This window comes from Juglans microcarpa x Juglans regia, chromosome 5D (assembly GCF_004785595.1).
Source record: "Juglans microcarpa x Juglans regia isolate MS1-56 chromosome 5D, Jm3101_v1.0, whole genome shotgun sequence".
In the NCBI taxonomy this organism is placed as follows: Eukaryota; Viridiplantae; Streptophyta; class Magnoliopsida; order Fagales; family Juglandaceae; genus Juglans; species Juglans microcarpa x Juglans regia.
The window spans coordinates 3,442,781-3,463,077 of record NC_054602.1 but is presented as its reverse complement, the minus strand read 5'-3'; the positions used below and the strand labels follow the sequence as shown (position 1 = coordinate 3,463,077).

The following is a 20,297-nucleotide window of genomic DNA, read 5'->3' as shown; positions in this document are numbered from 1 at the left end:
TAATTTTCATGCTCAAATAAAGGATGTTATTGTTCAAAGAAGAGGCGAGAGAGTATCTGCTGCCTGCCAATTGGGGGTCGTTGGAGGTTGTGGACCTGTGGTTGGAAAAGCTCCTGAATATAAAGACTTTTCAATTTTTGCTGCACGGTAGAGTCTGTAATTCCCCTAGGGCAGACCGTTAGATGTGGAAAATGTTGTTGCTCCGTTTAGTCCCTCATGTTTCACGCTATTGATTTTTCTTTAGAAAAATAAGTACAAACAGCAGAATTTGAATTTGTTTAATGCATAGTTGACCAAAAGCTTTTTTTATTTTTTCAAAATATTCTGATTACTTCAGCAAATTAGGCCGTAAATACAAGTGATTTGTAGGGGATTAAGATCTCCTACCTGCATTTTATAACATAAATAACTTTTTATAATTCAGAGAGATAAATGAACTCTACAGTATTAAATACAGCCCGCAAATGATATAGACCCAATATTAATTATAGTGAATTCACATGAGTGTTTATATCTCTTCAAAATTTAAAAAACGTTTGAATGAAAAATTATATATATATATATATATATATATATATATATATAAGACACTTGCATGTGCTATTTAGTTAGGTTAGGAATTTGCTGCCATGTGTTCAATCTGGGTTCTCTCCTTTTTTTTTTTGAGTAATCAAACTAGTTCCTCTTTAATACAGCATCCTTTGCTAAACAATGGGCAATACTATTAGAAATTCTAGAGACATGCTGAAACGACCAAGTTGGAAGATTCTTGATTTCTGCTTTGATGTCTTGGATAATCAAGGCCTGCAGTGCTCCTGCTCCAGTCCCTTCTCTATCTGTTGATGTCTTGGACCACAATGAGTACATCCCCTTTGGACTTTGTAAATTGGTTAGGACTGCGTTATCAATCCTTTTCCTTCAAAACCCATGAATCAAAAATGGGAAAAAAAGAAAAGAAATTGATTGGGCCTTATGGTAGGCCATTGTGCACATCTTGCACATCCACTTCCATAGTTGATACATCTACCTTGGCCCATGGGTGTCATCATCCACTTCAAATTACTCGCACAATCTTGTAATATATATATATATATATATATGTCATTATCAATTTTATGAATCTCATTTAAATTTCATATCATGGCTCACATGTATTTAATCTAATCAAATTTATTTATTTATTTTTCATATTTCCTCATATTTTTTCATAAAATTAGTTGAAAAATTTTATTTTTCATCACAAATTTTGTCACCTGAGTCATATTAATTTGAGATGTCATTTTTTAAGTGACTGCAATTTAAGTAATTAATATATGAAAACAGTTAAACAGTATTACATAAGCGAGCGTGATTGAAGATAACAAAATTTAAAATGAAGAGTTCTATTCCTTTTCCTTTAGAAGATCGATTCATTGAGCCAGCAAGCTGGTTAGCCTCTAAAAATGTCCCAAGCCTAATTGTAGGTTAAGTTGCTAGGTTGCATGATCTCCGTCGGCATTTTTGACTTACCAAAAAACAAATAATAATAGAATTCCAAACTCATTTTTCTACTGGAATTGAATTAGTAAGTGGAGGAAGTTGACTCGGTGGCAATGGAAGAAATGAAATGATTATGATAGTGCCAGCTCATCACTGCCACGTTATCAAAAGAGAGAGAGAGAGGCATGGAGTCAGCTGCAATATGAAGGCTGCTCCAAATGAAATAGGAGGAGGTTCCCTAGCATTCCATCAATGGCGAGCTGGTACTGCCACAATCATTTGACTAAATTTGGGTGTGAAATAAGGGGATCCCGAGAAGAAAAGAAGACAAACCATCTGCAGAGACAACAATCTGTGCAAGCTATAACTAACTACGTTCTTACACAGAGCTTATACTCTTATTGCAGTACAAATATGTTCAAGAAAGACTGACATATTTCCTCGTCTATTTTTCTTCATCAGTATAAACTTTAAGACACATTTATATTTCCTTTCTGTATCCCTGGATCTGGAGTTTAAATAAAAGGGGCATCAAAAGATAATAAAAACCCTATTCTGAAGACAAATTAAGCTATCCATACTTTTCATAAGATGTTTTCTGGTGTTTGCTAAGAATGCATTGCCATACCTTCCAGATAGAAGACAAAGCTGATTTTCCACCTTTCACCAAATTGTAGCACAAAAAGAGAATGAATATGCTGCTCTTCCTCCCCATGGAAGAGTGTTGTAAGTTGAACTGGTCTCAGTCTTTGTAGCCTGCATTGCAACGTTATAAGCTTTTGATGGGGATAATGGCTATAGTGAATGAGCAAGGGAACGTACCTCCCCCTACACCATCTTCCCAGCAGTAATCACCTGGGGCTGCGGGGAGACATATCATCATTGTTTTTCAAACAGTTCATGGACCACTTATTGTCCCTGCCAACTTGTATTGTTCGATAAAATTTAAATTCACAAGGTGATGGGATAAACTGCTTGTTGTCCTTCATTGATAATTTTTTTTTTTAAACAATTAATAAGAGATTTTATTATCAAGAATAGGCACAGCCCAAGTACATAGGAAGTATACAAAGGAAATACGTACTACACTATAGAAGCAGGAAAAGGACTAAAACAGATTCAGTACATTATCATCATCCCTTACAAAAATCCTAGCCCACAAACACAAAGTAGAAAAGAAAAAATTCCGAAGTTCTCGAAGAGAACGCTCTCTCTTCAAAACATCCCCCATTCATTTCCAGCCACATAGACCACATTAAACACAAAACCTCTCCAACATGCAAGAAGATCCACAACTTCCTTTGGCATCACCCAATATAAACCTGTCCGACTCAAAACCTCATAACATAAAGACTTTGCCACTTCACAATGAAGAAAGAGTTGATTTACAGATTCACCATCCTTCTTGCACATGACACACCAATCAGCAATATCACGTTTTCTAAAGTTATCCGTGGTCAAAACTTTCCCTAGAGCAACCACCCAACTGAAAAACACCACCTTAGTAGGAACCTTCACTCTCCAAATGGTTTTCCATGGGAAAGCACGACCAGAATGACAAATCAGCACCTTATAAAAAGAACTAACAGAAAACCTGGACTTTCCAGCATGGTCCCACAGTAAACTGTCCTCTCTTCCCTGCATCACTTTTGAATTATAAATTCTTCCCAAAAAATCAGAAACACCATTCACTTCCCTGTCATTTACCTCTCTAATAAAATCAACATTCCACAGAATATTATTATCCGTATGTTGGAAATAATCTGCCACAGCAGCATTTTGATCCCTTGCAATGCTAAAAAGAGAGGGAAAATCAGATTTGAGAGCTGATTCCCCACCCCAAATATCATGCCAAAAAAGAATCCTCTTGCCTTCCCCCACCTTGTAGATGTGTGATATTTTTGTGAAATTTGTTTGATAAGCGTGTTCTGAACTGTGCTTGCTGAAAAAATGGAAGATGTTCTAGTATATATGTTTAACATAATGTTTTAAGTTGTTCTCACCAGGGATGATCCTTAATCTTTCTGTTATTGTTCTACAGTTTCGATTTCCTTTTTCTTCTTTAATTTTACTAATAGTTAGTTGAAGATGGAGCGTAGTTTTTGGATTGAAGCAAAGAGGTTCGTGATTAGTAGGGAAGGTGGAAACTTTTTTTGTATTACTGAGAGGAGCTGGAAGTTGTCTAAGTTTGGATGGCAAAGGTGGTGGAGGATTGGCAGAGGTTATCGGGTAAAAAGGAATCTTTTCAGACAAAAAGGGAAGGTCATAGAGTTTTTATGTTCCAAAGATGACAGAATGAGTTTGGGAGGTTTGTGAACCTGATTGAGTTTGGTACTCGTATGGGGAAGGGTATCATTGTGATTCCAGAAGGGAGGCACACCGTTATTGATAATTAGTTAGTAACATCATTGATAATTAGTCACACCGTTATAAAAGAGAGGCACAAACTCATACCCTATCTAAATTTAATAACAGCAATGATGTTTTACTTGTCAGATATTTTTGGCAATGATGGGATTATCTTTTTTTTTTTTTTCAAATTATTCTTTATGGGATTATTGTTGTCATTTCTTCAGTCCTGCTTAAGAGATAAAACCCTCATAAGAATATACCAACCTCAGCTGTACGAGAAAGGCCAGTAGGAAGAACTGGAACTAGAGACGTCCAGAGAATGGGATCTACCAAGGGATCGACACTTGACAGTATTGTAGTTGGTCAAAAGCAGTGCAGATAAGAAGGTAGTCAACGGATACACATTTCTCTTAAGAGACAATCCCCCCACTCAATCCGAGTGCAACTCCAAGTCTCCCAGTTCCAACATCATGATTTGTGGATTTCTCAACTACTTTGCCAAAGTCCATCTTGTGGATGATTGTTTTGTCTTCATTCACATCGTTATCACCACTATTTTCTTGCCTTTTTTATGCTTTCTCCTGCAAGCTCTTGTAGGCAGCTGACCGTGACAAGATGCTAAAGGCAGAGACAGTAGAACCTTTATGCTTTCTCCCTTCATTGGACATGCCCAAACGCGGCAACTGGTACGAACTCCGGTTCCAGTGTTGTTAGTTCCATACCAATATCCCCAGAATGCTTTGTTTCTTCTGAAGATTTTGTCACAGCATCTGTCTGACAGGTTTTGTTGGGCCCCTACCACATGATGCCAGTTGTCAAGTCAATCTTTCTTTCATTGCAGAAACTGGCTAAATATTCACCTTCTGCTGCTGGATCATCGCATGCACCTTAGAATAAGTTAGAATAGTTATATAGTTAGCGAGACTTTGGGAACAAGCATGGGTGGAAGAAATAAGATCATTCGGATGAAGATGGAGTCTTCAAGGCTTAGGTGAATTTGTAGCACTCTCATATTCGTATAAAATTTTGCTTGAACATAAAGTTTGTCAGAACTTACTGTAATGCATACTGGTCAAGTACTCAGATCCAGCCAGCTGGCTAAATGGCTTACATCGACTGCTTTGTGATGGAACCAAGTGTCAAAAAGAAAGCAAAAGCATAAGATCATTAGTCATAACTTTGTTTATTTTTTCAGGGAATATCATGCTTATAATTAGATCTCATTAAAGAAAAGATAAATGGAACTTCAGAGAAGATCATTACAGAAACTCTCTTCTTAATCAAATCATAATAGCAAAGTATACAACAGAAAGTGTATAATGCATGCTATCATTTTGTCCGACTCAATGATAAATGATCTCAGGTAGTTTCTCCATGAACTGTGAAAGCTTGGGGAAGGGGGGAGGTGCATAAGCATAAGATCATTAGTCATAACTTGTTTATTTTTTCAGGGAATATCATGCTTATAATTAGATCTCATTAAAGAAAAGATAAATGGAACTTCAGAGAAGATCATTACAGAAACTCTCTTCTTAATCAAATCATAATAGCAAAGTATACAACAGAAAGTGTATAACGCATGCTATCATTTTGTCCGACTCAATGATAAATGATCTCAGGTAGTTTCTCCATGAACTGTGAAAGCTTGGGGGAAGGGGGGAGGTGCATACAACTCCCAAGTGATTAATAAAAACATCCACGCGAGGTTCTTAATATTCACCAAACAAGCATTCCTTGGGAAAAACATTCTGTTAAATATCTTGCACGCATGTAATTACCTGGAAAGCCCACGATATTTTGAAATTCCCCTTGAGAAACCACTACTCTTTCTGCAGACAGCATCAAATGTAAGCAACAGTGCAAATTCAGTTAACAAAATATGTTTACAAAAGTTTATACACGCCTCCACAGAGATGCAAGGTATTCTTCTCTCGAGAGATTCTGCATCTCTTCAAGATCCCTTGTATAATCAGTAACCTTGCAGGCTTGCAGCACACATATCCCATTCAAATAGAACTATAAAAGTGGATATGGAATCGTATGAACCAAGTAAGAAATATAGGAAGATGACATTTTCCTTTTAAACTACTAGAATTATGCTTAATGATCCAAAATCTAAGAACCGAGTTGATGGGGTTAGCAAATAAAACCTAAATTAATTAGAGGAAAAGAAAATTTCCATTCTCACGCGATAAGAAAAAGGACAACAAATAAAAAAAGAAGGAACTAGGATGCTTATTTTTGCCGTGCAAAGAGCTTAAAACTCACTGGAAAATTGATGAGAGTGCGGGGCCCCAATTTTTTAAGAGTTTTGCTACCCATCATTCCCACTACCACATTTTTTTAAAAAAAATTTTGGTTTTATTTTTCTTAAACTAAATGAATTTTTCTGCTCATTATTCATATACCACACATTTGATAAGAGGAAAAAAAAAAGTGATGTGTGGTGCCTGAGATTATGAATAGATTTTTTCATATTATAAGACAGCAAGATCATAAGCTCTGGCTGCAGCCTCCTCGTCATCATATGCCCCTGTATACATCGTGCGATCTAACGATCCGTTGAAATACGGGGATATTTCAAGTTTACCCAAAATAAAAGAAAAAATAGAGGGAAATATACGCTAAAGCCACCAACTTACCGAAGTAAACTGGAATAACAGTTTGCGTTACCAGCCATTCCATGCACACCAGGAGAAAATTAAAACGGTGTCAGCAACACGGGAAACTTTTGGGTACAATGCCAGATAATATATATATATATATTTTTTTTGGGGGAGAGAGAGAGAGAGAGAGAGAGAGAGAGAGACCTTGTTTTCCCTTTTTATTCCGATTATAATTCCAGGCACTCTTGTCCCAAAGATGAGCTTCAAAACGTCCAGTCCATCTATGCCTTTAGTTTCATCAACATTATAAACAAAGAAGACGAGTCTAATACTCAAATTCAAAAGAGCTACAGGCTCAAAAAAAAAAACCAACAGAAAGCGAATTCCACGCGCCAATTCAAATACTAGGCGCAGTATTAATCCGACTCCCCGTGATATTTCTCCTCAACCAAAAGGATTTGAATTGAGTTGATATCGAGCTGGTCAGTTCCTGGTGGCTCCGCGGTAGATGGAGCTGCGCTTTCCGGCTGCGCAGGGAGGAATTTGTAACAGTCAAGCTGTGGGATATATGAATTAAGTAGGAAAATTGGAATGGAAATGTATATTGAATTCTGATAAAGCTCTCTTCGAGGGAGCGCCTCCAAATTGTAACTGAACCAACGTAGAAATATTCTGGATACTTCTTTCAGCATAGTCCGTTAGGCTATATACTAAAATAAGTAAAGTACTAAACTGCCCTTATTACACGGGCTTGTGGATCTTTCTTACATAGAAATGAATTAACATATAATAGTTGGGTCAAAGCCCAACACGTAAGTCTTCCATTAAGCCCATGAGCCATCATTTCTTCTAGGTCTTCTAAACTACACTTTCCCTTCTTATAGTATTGGTAATAGACTAGCCAAATATTAACGTAAGTCTAAACTTTAGCTAAATATGAGAAAAAATCTCTACATTAAACTAGCCAATGATCCAAAGCTTAAGACTTGATGAATAGTAAATCTTAAGTCCTCTTCAAACATAACTAGCTACTATTCACAATAGAAAGTAATATTTAATTATTTCATCACTTCTCTCTTTTTGAATGGTAAAACATGCATAGCATGCACATTATTTCTACAAAATATGAAGATTTAAGAAATATATAAATTGTATTTACAAAAAAAAATTAAAATAAATTAAAAAAATTATATTATATTATTATTTTAATTTTATAATGACTAGTCTAACGTAGACTCAACTAGTCAAAAATTAATATTATAGCCAAAAGTTAAGATTCTAACCAAACTTTAGACTTGCAATGCCATTGCCAATGCTCTTAGCCGCCACACATATCTCCTTCTCTCTATCGTTCTCTTCATCTCGTAACTCCATAGCTCCGTAACCTGCAGCGTATAACAGAATTTTACTGATGCGCTCCTTAGCCGTACACCCTCTCCTTCGATTTCTTAAATCCTCTGTACAGAAACAACTGATCGTTAGGTATCACTGCCGCTGCTGCAGCCACCACCACTGGCTTCCAAATTCAAACCAGGATCAAAGGACAACAAAGCCATGGCAGAATCGAAATCCTAATTATACGAGAGTGACAGAGTGTAATCTAGAGTGTCGATTCGTTTGCAGAGTTTGGATTCGGTATTATTTTTGTGTTGCTTTTTTTGAGTGACAGTGGAGGATGAAAACTACGGAGTGTTGGCGGTGTTGAATTTACGTATATATTCGGACGAGGATTTACGGAGGCGCGGAGGAGAATCGGAGATTCTGAGGATCGTGTGGGTAAAAAAGGTGTAACGGCTAGGATGGGAAGGGAGGCTAATTGCGTAAAACGAGAGAGTTTTAAAGTTGGTAGTGGAAAGACCAAGGCAGTGTTATCCCTGTTGAAAGACATTTTGCCCTCAATATCATTTGGGGGCCGCCTCGGTCCTCCACGTACCATTATACCATTATTCTAATATTCGAATAAATTTGATGGAAAAATCTGACAGATCATATTACAATAAAAAAAAATATATTAACTAAAAAGTCACAAACTTGTCTTAATATGAATATCAGAATATTAATGATTACAAAATTTTTTATTTAAAAAAAAATAGTAATATTTTCATATATTTATTTGATTTATTTGATGTGTTATCACGTAAAGGAGGCCTTCGTTTCTATAAACTATGAAAAATGAGTGTACTGAATCACTCGGTAAAATTCAATCGGCAAGCTTTTGTTTAATAATTTAGAGGGGAATGAGACCCCTAGAAAGTATCCTACAAATGAGATTAGGGATCGCCGGATTGGAAATAGGGGAAATGAGCACGCAACACAGACACTGCTCTTGCAGACTAACAGACACAAATATGTATACATTACGCCTTCCTTGCAACATCCATGTAGAGTTATCCTTCCAACCAGCCACAAGCATCAACAGGTACACTTAATGCGCTTGACCAGAAGTGATGACATTTGCTCATTTCAGCACTGCCAGAAGCCCATCTTTAGAAAGATCAACGGATCCTATCCCTCTCTTATTCTAGATTTCCTTCTTGATCTCTGCAGTTCTGTGAGAAAAGGCCTTACTGGCAAAAATATAAGTGGCTTGCTCTCCTCCTCCTCCTCCTCCATGAACGTACATCTACACTTACAGCAGTACAAGGAGATTGTACCGAACTCTTGTTGTGCTTCACAAAAGCAATTGCTATTCAGATTTGTGCACATTGTCACTCATTTGTTGATTTTCAATCTTTTCCTCCCTAAATTCTGGCGTTTGTGTGATTTGGAAGCGCTAGAATGTGTAGTAACTCTGGCTTCATCTTTCTTCATGTTTGTCAACTCCATCTGTTTTCTCTTTTTACCAATCATCGGACCAGCGTTGTAACCCCTCTGGCTCTTTTTTAGTCTTCCTTCTGACTGACCCTTTATTGATTTTGCATTATCAGAATGCATCTCTCTGTTAGTTGATCTTAAACCGCTACTACTACCATTAGACCAGTGGCCTTTGTTTGAGCCAGGGGTGTGGGCATTATTTTCCTTCTCCCTCTTCGCCTTCCTTTGTTCTCCTGAACCATATTCCTTGGACGGATAAGCCAGTTTTTTGTGTTTCCTTTTCTCTGGCCTAAAAACAACATGTAAAATAAGGGAGTTCAGCGGTAATGAGACCATGAGGATCTGAATCTGAAAACAATAGATTGACAAAAGAAAATTATGCAGTCGTACATGGAATCAGAAGCCTTAGTAGATGAATATGCAGGCATCATTTCCGTATCGCCACTGCCAGATTCTTTAGAATTTGTTTTGTTATGGCGGTTCTGCAATAAGATATGCCATGGACAGGATTTTCTATCATATATTGGAATACGACTGTTCATCAAATTCACTTCAAATGAACTCCCAAACAAAAACTCAAACAAAAATTTCGGTCACAGGTACAATAGATTCAATAGGTTTAAACCCACAATGCTCATTTATTAAGGGAAAAATGTCTGCAGCAGATATTTCTAAAGTTGTAGAAGCATGTGGCTTATTCTAATGCATTTCATCAGTAATCCACCTCTTAAAACAAGGCCCAATTATCTATTGACATGAAGTCTATGATCTAGCTCTGTTTCTGTCATCCAATTGCTTGAACAAGTACTCTCTCTCTCTCTCTCTAAAACAGAGAAATCTAGAAAAAAAATAGGCCAAAGAGAAAATGAAAAATTACCTCAACAACAGTCTTAAGAAAACTCTTATATTTCTCTGGAGTCACTGACCCCACTGCTGCAGAGCCACACTTCCGTAACATTATCTCCATTATGACAGTGACCTGTAGATAAAATAAACATGCATATGTATGAAGATTAACAAGGCAGGGCAAATATCCATATCCTCCCCCCTCCCCTCTCTTTCTCTCTCTCACTAACAAGTACTCATTTATTATGGAAAAAGGTTAATGCTAAATTTGCATGTGCCTTTTCTCTAAAGTGATGTCTGGAGACAGATGACCATCGGAGAACTTCATTGACGATTTCAGAAAGAAGACTCCGCAGGCCATTGGCTTCTAAGCAGGAGACTAGTACTTTCACAAAACCCAAAACAGCCTGTTGAATACGCAGTCATCACATCAGCATAAAAAGAAACACTGAACCAACACCTGAATGAGGAACAACTGAGTAAGAGAAATCTCACCTTTATAACTTCCACAGCTTTGCTATGCAGCAACGATAAAATAGAAGGTACCAGGTCAGGCACGGAAAGACATATATCAGCGTCCTTATATACCAATCCTGACAAGGCAGACACTGCCCCACTCTTTATATGAGGGGATGAACCAGAAAGATAGCCCATTATCTGAATGTTGTAAATCATTAGTTATTAAAGAAGAAAGAAGCTGCGAAACTGGTGATATACCAAAGGACCAACAGTTAAACCATCACATAAAATCAGACATTCAATGCCGAATCCTTCATGCCCTTACCATGCTAATCAGCTTATTATAGGGTGGATCAGAAACAGATGGTGAGTCTCTTAAACTGGAACTTATCATAAGAAGTACATCATAAGCAGCTTTTCTAGCTTCTTCCTGACCCTATATATTAAGAAGCATGCACATATTATTAGTACACCTCTTGCATTGTGAAGTCAACAACTATTGCTGAAAACAAAAATAAAGGAATTAATAGAGAATACCAGATCAGGCTAAAAAAAAGTACAAAAAAGAAAAAGAAATATCCCGGTGCAGTCCCAACAATACCAAACTCTCAAGTTATCATCCAGAAACAATTAATCAAATCAGAGCTTTTACTCAGTTCAAGGACTTGTAATCTGACTCCAAAACTTGAGGCCAAGCTTTTCTTCCTGACTGGGGAGAATGATGCAGCCATTGGAGGAAAGGTAAAGTTGCTGTGATTGAAATCATTTCAGTTTTAGCAACTTGAAGCTTTTCATGTATGGGGTTCATTTATAAAATTGGACCCAGACAAGTTCTTTATGATTTTGAAGTTCTGCTTCTTAAGAGCCTGGGGTTAAACAAGTTACTAATTAGGGTTTTTTATCTCATTTGTATTGAGAGGCATAATGTGATTTTATGCAACTTCAGCAAATTAAAAATATTTTGGTGGTTAAGAGGTGTAGGCATTTTATTATGCTTATGTACACAAGGTCAAGCCCAAAGTTTACCAAGAGATTTCCAACTGGTACTTCTGTTTTAGATGTAACCTTGAGAAACATAACATTAACTTCACAGAGAGCGAGATTCAGCTTGGCCCTAAATAAAAGTTTGGATAAAGCATAGGCAAAACATCAAGCTTCTTGAAGTAGTAGCTCTTACTTCCTTTAAGGTGAGTATAATCTCATTCAGAAAAAGAAAAGCCCTTGTATTCTCCTCCTCCAGGCTCATCTGCACAGCATTTAGGAAGGTATAACAAAAATAGTGTTAGAAACTCAACAGCCATCTAAAATGTACACTGTACAGAGAGGGCTGCTGCTTCACATGTGTGGCAAAAGTAGAGATGTTTGTAAGGAATCGACAAGCCATACATGATGTACCTAATTTTTGTATTACTTGTAAAAAATAAATGTATCTAATGAGTTGAAAGCACAGATTTTTATCAATTCGCCCATACAACCTTCAAGTTAGTTTTTGCTACACGATTATTCTATTTCTATTATTTTTTTCCTTTTCTGAATACACTTCTGTGACTCTGTCTTAGCATGCCGAAAAGTAGCGGTTGTTATCCTTGACCAGTTGCATGATAGGCATCCCATAAGAATGCCAAAAAAATTGAAATTTGGATGGATACATTGCCTTGGTCTCAAGACTCGATAATTAAGACAACAGAAAAGAAGTTAGAGAAAAATAATTACATTTAACATTAATTTTTTATGTGTTTGAATTTGATAATATTTTTTCAATAATAGAAGTGGAGAAAGAGATTAAACTGGGGAAAGATGAAACCAAAGCTAGAAAGAGCACCAAGGAGCCTCTAATATACAGTTATTCATTAAACAATCATATAATCAGTGTAACAGAAAAGCAAACTGACCTCTACTACTACAGAACAAGCATACAACTACGCCATCCTAAAAACTAAGTTTATCATTTCCTTTGCTAACTCTTTACCTTCAGCGTGTGAACCATTAGAACGTGGAAACATGCAAAGCGATCTCTAATAGATGCAATATCAACAGGAGACTTGAGATCGAGTAACAACGAACTCAGCTCACTTAATCGAGATGAAGAAAACCAAGCATGCTCCTGTACCATTGGATAAGACAAATTAGACAAAATTGCATCCATAAGGAAGGATATCAGGCACCAAAAATAATTAACATTACGAGAACTGTGATGCCAACATCAACCTCTAGAATTCTGCTCATGGTATGATATGCTTCACGATGCCCAGTCTCATCAGTTGCCTATAAACCAAAGATTGACGAATAGTTTAGACTAGACCACATCCATTACTCATAGAAATAATAGAATTGGTAGTGACACAAACCATGTCACTGAGGTATTTAGTTTCTATAATATACCTGAAAAGTATGCTTAATAAATTTATAGATAAGATCAATAAGATCCTCTTTGGCTCCTCCAACAAAAGATGATGCTAGCTCCATCATTACACACCTGAAAGAATAACCACATTAACTAAAAACTACATCATCAACCTATTTCATTACAAGAAAGTGAAAAAAAAAATGTTGTAACATTCTATACAGTATCAATTCCGTAGACTCCAAGTTGGCTGATAACCCAATTTTAAACTATGCAAACAGTCACATTTACCTCTGAACATCTTTCTCTGCACTACTTAGATTGCCTTGTTCTTTATCAATCAACACTTGGTTACACTTTTCAAATTCTCCCTCACCATCTATGAACTGAAATCTCTCGAATAATGACATGAGAATCTTTTTTATTAATGAAGAATCCGTAATAGAAGCCAAGCATCCAATGGCATCCTGAGAAAATAAGAACAAGAGATATTTTCTGGTATTTAGATATTAACTAATATGTAATACTGCCAATAGAAAGCTTGACCAAAACGAATTTCAGAATGTACATGATAGTTAGCACCAATCTCAAACCATAAAAGGGTTAAAATTCCATAAAAATTGATATAAAATCAAAAGACCACACATATAGACATATTTAAGTAATTATTATTACTGACAGGGAATTTTAGCAATTTGGAAACCTATACGCTGTTTTAGGTCAATTACCAAGTGTAATGGTTTGATGAAAATTTATTCCAAAAAAAAAAAAAATTTTTACTCTCCAAATACGCTGGTAGATATCGAATTCTGTCTGGATTCTCCAAGAACCCAGTATGAAGTGTTTGGCCTCGCAGGTTCACCTAAAGAACAGATTAGGTTGGCATGTCAATGTTGGTAGTAATTGAACTTGTGTTTATTACCATCATGGAGTGATCACAACTCCCCAAAATCAGGCAGTATCAGGTAAGGTTGATAGTTGGCACCTGTCTGTACCATAAACAAGTAGTAACAATTTAAAGGGTCACAAAACTAAAAAGGGGATGGAACCCAAAGCTTTATTCCTTAACACTCTATACTTGTAGATGGCTGCCATTTATGTTTCCCTAGCTTTAGTTTTCAGGATTTTCTTGATCTTTTTACTTTCTCTAGTTAGGTATATCTGATACACTCAATGTACTTAGATAGTGCCTTTTTTTATCATTAACAACAATTATCTTATAAAAACAAGGACATAAAAAAGGAAATAAAGGCTAAAAAGGCAATCAAAGCGGTACAAAACTGTGAAAGAAGTTGCAAAGATTCATGAAGGGTCCAGCTCTCCATGGCTACATTGAAGAAATTTAATTGTTTTATGGATAAATATTGCAAATATGTGCATTAATTAAAGGAAAGGGGAGACTGAGATAACATTAATCAATACTATAAATACGACTTCACTGAGTGACAAAAGGAGAACCTTTAGATATGAGCGCTTCTCAGGACGTGAATCAACAAATAAGTCTGTTAGAGCCTTGAGCAACTCTGTTGAACACGATTTCAAGGCCCTGAAGTTTTTGGTTGCTGTCTTCTCTGAATAAGTGGGAACATTCCCAATCTCCACGTCAAAGTCTTTTACTGCAAACAAATTTGGTTGTTCGGCATCTCTTCTAGGGCTAAGAACATTTTTGTTTTGAGACACGAGAACCTACTCAACAAGCCAACAAATGCATTAAAGATAATATAATAAAACAATAAGCATCAAATAAACACCCAGGCCCCAAACATTGTAAAGGAGAGAGCACCTGTAATGCAATGGCAATATTTTCATGCATGAATGAGTCCTTCTTTAGGAAAGGAATTAATATCTCAGCCAAAGGTCCAATATTTTGGTAAGTATCAGTTGGACGACGACAAAATCCAGGCAGTAGTCCCCAGAGGTCATGCGCATGTGCCTGCAGATCTTGACTGATTGCTAACTTCTTTTTATCAGTACTGATTGCTAACTTCTTAGCTGGAAAAGAAGAGAAAAAAAAAAAAAAAAGGATAGATAGGTCAGAGAGTATTACACATCTAAATTCGCTTTTTTTTCAGTAAGCAAGAATTTTACTGATGATAATAGGCATTGCCCGAGTATATGGGACTTCGTGGATTGGTTAAATGGATGACAACTATAAACTACAGCTAAGATGGAAATCATTGAAACAAAATATGGTGTGAATATGAGGAAGGACACTGATAAGGACAGAAACTTCTAAGTTCATAATTTTTTTTATCAGTAAAAGAGGTTAAACAAGAGAAACACTTTGAAGTTCATAATTACTGAGTAGATTTTTTACTCCAAAAATACCAAAAGGCTCTGGTAACATGAATATATAAATGCTCAATATCTTCAGACAGCAAGAACCAATAAGCTGTAGCTTAATATATCAAATGTCAAAAGGAATTTCAGCATTAGAGATTGGTAGTTCAAGCTTTAGTAAGGTGGAGATAGCGTATGTTCCATCTCAGGAAGCAGCAGTAATGTGGACATGCAGAAAAGAGTCACACACTTCTACTTAATTTTCAGATCACCGAAACAAGAGAAACTGTGGCATAATCAAAATAAAGGATGGAGTCCCTTTATAAAGTTATGGAATACCTTTACGACTAGCCCTCTCAAAAGATTTTGCAAGAGGCACAATATGCTCCATATAGTACCTCAATGATGCTCCAACAACATAGTCTTTTAAAATAGGTACCAACCAAAGGTTCATACAAGTGAAGTCATCAGCGTGAAGGGAGATAGGTAGAAGTGTCAGTATCCTCTCTGGTCCCATGGCAATTACAGCAGATCCAATACAGTTCTGAAGCTGTGTATCATTGGAGTAGAAAGATGTCAATCAATTATTAGCGGACACCAATTTCAATTAACTCATGTGCTTGCTAGCTATAGATTTTAAGCTTACCATAAAGAAAAGTCAAGCAGAAGTTCAAAAATGAAAGTTATAAATCAATAACATTCATAAGGAACCTTGCAGATCCAGATTATAGTGTGGTAATAATAAATCCAATGAGTTGCTTAAGCTGTTAACAATTTACAATCTAATAATTCGCAAAGACATATAGAAACTATGCTAGATGTAACAAAATCTCAGTTGGTAGAAAAACCCCAATATCTTCCCCAGGTGGATACACAAACAATGAAAATCCAAGGGCTTCTTCTTGCCATTCCATACCACTTTCACACCAATAACCTAAGATGAGGAGAACTTCTTGGGGGAAAATCATAAATACAAATAACAAAATCCAGTTCACTATAAGGTCAAAAGACTAGCATCGACTTGGTGAATGATAGTCCCCAAAATTTTGAGTTTTGGGTAGATGAGAACAAAACCAAACATACTTTATATTTGAGTTGTCATTTCGTGCCGGTTCCCTTAACAGATGGATAAAGTTAGAAGGAAATCCATCAACTTACATGGTTATTGTAGGATGTGCCACCACTATGAAGAATCAAGTCAGCAAGTTTAAGAGCTATATTCTTCATAAAAACAAATGACCTCTCTCCTGTAACCAAAAAAGCATAATCTGAGCAAAAATTGTAGTGTCATTAAAATTACTAGTGTTTCTCACAAACAGCTGCAACATAGATCTGAACAAGAAGTTGCAGAATTTACAAATTGAACTTAGTAAAATTTTCTAAAGACAACATTATGCTACAGAATATAGTAATAAATGGCATATACATACCAAGCTTGAGGAACAAAACAGATATGACGCCTAAAATATGCTCATTTGGAACGCCATCAATAGCACTAAGGGTATTCTCAAAGATAGCACATATCGATTTCATTGCACTAGCTTCCATGCTCTCCTGACATTCATTGTCAAATTGTTTATCTTTGGGAGTTGAGAAAGATTTAGGATCCACGTGGTGACTGAGCAAGTCTTTCAAGATACTTGAAGTCTGTGATGCTGTGCTAGCCTCAGAATTTAGAAGACCTAAATGTATTGGCAGCATGAATCAGAATAAGTATTGAAAAACATAGATGAATAAGCCAACAGAGGAGGGGGGAAGGGGGGCAGAGAGAGAGATGGTATGTAACGACCATCAAGAGCTTCTTTTATTAGTTATATTGCTACATTAAACTTTAGATTGTAATTTCTCGAAGGCTTTCTGAAAAGCATACCTGCTAAAGATTCACAAACAAGAGGAAGACTTCTTGTCCACGAGCTTGGTTCTCCATCATGAAGTACATCCAGAGCACGTTTTAACAAGGTTGCCGCAGATATAACAGTGTCCAAGGGGTTCCTATCTCCCAAAGACACGTAAGAAGCAAGGGAATCCACAATGTTGTCCATCTCCGGAACACCAACTTCAACTCTAGATGTTTCAAAAATTGCTTCAATAATTTTAAAAACGTGCCTTGTAAGCAGTGAGAAGTCCGACCTCACAAGTTTACACATTTCTGACATTACTTTTGAAGTGATTTTTGCCGAGAGATAGGGAACACTAATCTTCACTACATTTAACACATAAAGGACCTCCAGATGTTCGGGTTCAGAAGATGTTTCATCTTTTGACCCATCTACAGGTCTCAAACTACTTAATTTGATTGCCAAGGGCATGTGATTTTTGAGCAAAGACATTACCAACTTGCTCGCTTCCTTGACAACAGCCAAACACTTTAAAGACGTAAAAACCTTCTCAAGATAATCTTGAGCGCATCTCCTAACCTGCATTGATGCAATTTAAACAACTATAAAACATTTACATTAACTTGCTTTATATCTTTCATCCAATTAACACATTCAGCGATATATACACATACGTAAACAGGAATCGACGATCTATAAGATATACATATCCATACCTTTGGACGCCGATCGACCGCGAGATTCAACAGCGTTTCAAACCCTAAGTTGATAGAATCCCAATCCTGCAAATCACAAAACCCTAACAAAACCCCCAAACACTTCACGATGGCTCTCACACTAGCCATGGCCAGCTCCTCCCTCTCCTTCCCAACCAATCCTACCAGCACGCCCACCGCTTCGCTCGCCTTTGGAGCTGCAATCCCCTGCGGCGGCACCAGCGGTACCACCATCGACAAAAATGACAACAGCGCGGAGATGGCGGTGGGGTCCAAGGTCCGGGAATTGGATGACGCAGAGTCGATGGCAGCAGCGAAGTAGGCGGATGGGATCATGGGGAGGGACTCGGAGGCCAGGATCGAGCGCATGGCAACGGCAGTGGCGATGAGGTGGCGGTGCTGCGGAGCGGAGGACTTGGCGTAGCGGTCCATGAGCTGTTGGCAAAAGTCAGAGCCACCTTTAAACAGCTCCGATTGTTCTTCTTGTTGGTCTTGAAGCTCCTGATTGCGCTCTCGTTCCCGCATGGTGCTTGGGGTTTCGGTCGGTTTTTTCATTGGTAAGGTTGTGAAGGGTTTAAGGAGGGTTTTGGGGAGTGATGGGTGTTCTAGGATTTTGGGTTTCTGGTTTAGCCGCTATTTCGTGCGGAGCGTTAAGTTTTGGGTTAGGCTTGTTGAAGTTTTCGTCTTGGGCTTGAGGAGAGGAAATTAGAGCATTCACGTAGGTTTCTAATAAAATTTCCTATAATTTAGTTAAAAAATATTTTTTTTTAAATTTTTTTTAAATTTTATTCATTTTTCAAAAATTTTCTGCATCTCATTTTCTATCTATTTCTTATTTTATTAAAATAATATTTTTCTATTCTTTCTTTATTATTTTTTTCTCTCACTTTCATTTACAAATATAACTACTCAATATTTTTTTTTTATATTTTAAACTATTACTCCAGTGAATATTTTAAATAAGAATTTAATTTTTTTTTAAATTTATTTTTTATATTTTCGTAGTTATTTAAATTATTTTTAAAACTATTATTTAAAACTACAATAAATATGAGTATGAGAGAAATTGTAGATGATTGGGTACCATAAAATATTGATAAAAGTGATTTAGGAAATGAATATATTCATTCCCTAAACCTTCTCTAAAATAGGAATACGGATGAAGGGAGGTTTTGAGAGTATTCTCTAAATTTTTTCTCAAATTATAGAGAAAAAATAATTTTAGAGAACCCAATAGAGATGCTCTAATTAGGAGATTATTCTAGGATCTTTTGAAAAGTCTCGGGTCCGGTAATAATAATAATAATAATAATAATAATAATAATAAATTTTTATTAGTGTATTTGTTTAAAAGGGATGAAATTGTTAGAATCAATTGTATTTCACAGCACCACTTAAATACCATAACATTTTATAAAGTCTTCGTACAAGTGGGCAGGCAGGGCAGGCTTGAGCCTGCTTACATAAATTATTTCATTTTATTATTATAATTTTTTTAAAATTTTAAAATAAAAATTATATTTTGATAATATTTTATTTAATTTATAATTTTTAACTCATCCCATCTACTTAACTAAACATGTCCATGTGAAGAGAATACGTGTGTGAGTTTCAAGGAAGAAAAATTATAAAAATACAACACTTTACACAACAATATTTTAAAATAAATAATATTTTTATAAAATATTTTATAAAATTAAAATTATTTTATAAAAATACTCTTATTTTATAATATATGTTATAAAATATATTGTAAAATATATTCTACGGATGTCACTACTCTACGTGAAACTTCAACTACATCTATCGTCAGAAAACAGTACGCCACACAGAAGCGAAGGATCTCTGGGGCCTTTTTATTCAATACCATGATCTTAAGCGATCCCACACGTCAGATCCTCTTTTTTTTTTTTTTTTGTTAGTTTAACCGACAATAAATTTTAGGAGTGTGCATTCACCTTCGAATCACATGGCAATAATATTTGCCTATGATTGAGTAATTAGCACGAGAAGATTTAAGAATAAAAAATAAAAATCATGGGGGAACACAAACCATTCCTTCCATGGCAAGGATAACACTAGATAAGAAAGGCTAGGGATGAAAATGTGGCATGTAGCCGGAGATTTAAATCAAAGAGACAAACAAGGAATAGATCGAACATCGAATGAGAGCTGGAGCTGTGAATGTTCTTTGCCTTTTCGTTTGTTTTGACTGCTTTTCATCTCATTTTCGGGAAAATTAATAATAATAATAATAATATGGAAAGCTGCTTTTGTTTAGCATGTCATAAGAGCACGTTACAGCTGTAAACAGTGTTTGTTGGTGGAACAAAGATAAATGATTAAACGGCTTAAAGTTGCAGGGACGGGACCAGCTTTTTATTTTTTATGACATGCTAAACATATTGCCACTCCAGTAAGAACAAGAATAGTGACAACCGCTGGCAGAATAAGACACCAACAATGATTATGGTATTTTGTGAAAAATGATTTATATATAATATTTTTTATAATATTTTACATAATTATATTTTAAATAAAGAGTATTTTTATAAAATATTTT

The 20,297-nt window shown here is 36.1% G+C and overlaps 2 protein-coding genes across 2 annotated transcripts; both read right to left on the bottom strand.

Moving 5' to 3' along the window:
• Positions 1-1,841: 1,841 nt before the first annotated feature.
• LOC121264763 (AP2-like ethylene-responsive transcription factor At2g41710) lies at positions 1,842-8,373 on the bottom strand. The gene is given in 14 exon segments (XM_041168064.1): positions 1,842-1,987; positions 2,108-2,235; positions 4,472-4,718; positions 4,889-4,947; positions 5,610-5,656; positions 5,731-5,808; positions 6,100-6,140; positions 6,317-6,364; positions 6,474-6,482; positions 6,642-6,727; positions 6,931-6,982; positions 7,844-7,875; positions 7,877-7,953; positions 8,296-8,373. Coding segments are annotated over 12 exon segments (699 nt in total). The 3' UTR covers positions 1,842-1,987; positions 2,108-2,235; positions 4,472-4,626.
• Positions 8,374-8,631: 258 nt separating this feature from the next.
• Positions 8,632-18,388, bottom strand: LOC121265077 (RRP12-like protein). Its single transcript, XM_041168539.1, has 18 exons — positions 17,735-18,388; positions 17,051-17,597; positions 16,611-16,862; positions 16,339-16,427; positions 15,520-15,730; positions 14,684-14,892; positions 14,359-14,586; positions 13,192-13,367; positions 12,939-13,032; positions 12,765-12,821; positions 12,526-12,660; positions 11,734-11,802; positions 10,882-10,992; positions 10,593-10,754; positions 10,376-10,504; positions 10,129-10,230; positions 9,642-9,733; positions 8,632-9,540 (listed from the first exon to the last, which is right to left on the bottom strand). The coding sequence occupies exons 1-18, from the start codon at positions 18,287-18,289 to the stop codon at positions 9,150-9,152; spliced, it is 3,609 nt and encodes a 1,202-aa protein (XP_041024473.1). The 5' UTR covers positions 18,290-18,388; the 3' UTR covers positions 8,632-9,149.
• Positions 18,389-20,297: the final 1,909 nt, after the last annotated feature.

Bases quoted from the DNA above. Each gene is read 5' to 3' on its own strand.
- LOC121265077 (XM_041168539.1), bottom strand. From the start codon at position 18,289: ATGAAAAAACCGACCGAAACCCCAAGCACCATGCGGGAACGAGAGCGC. The intron at 17,598-17,734 runs GTATGGATATGT...GCATCAATGCAG, and splicing joins CGGTCGATCGGCGTCCAAAG to GTTAGGAGATGCGCTCAAGA. The intron at 9,734-10,128 runs GTAATTTTTCAT...ATCTTATTGCAG, and splicing joins TTCTTAAGACTGTTGTTGAG to AACCGCCATAACAAAACAAA.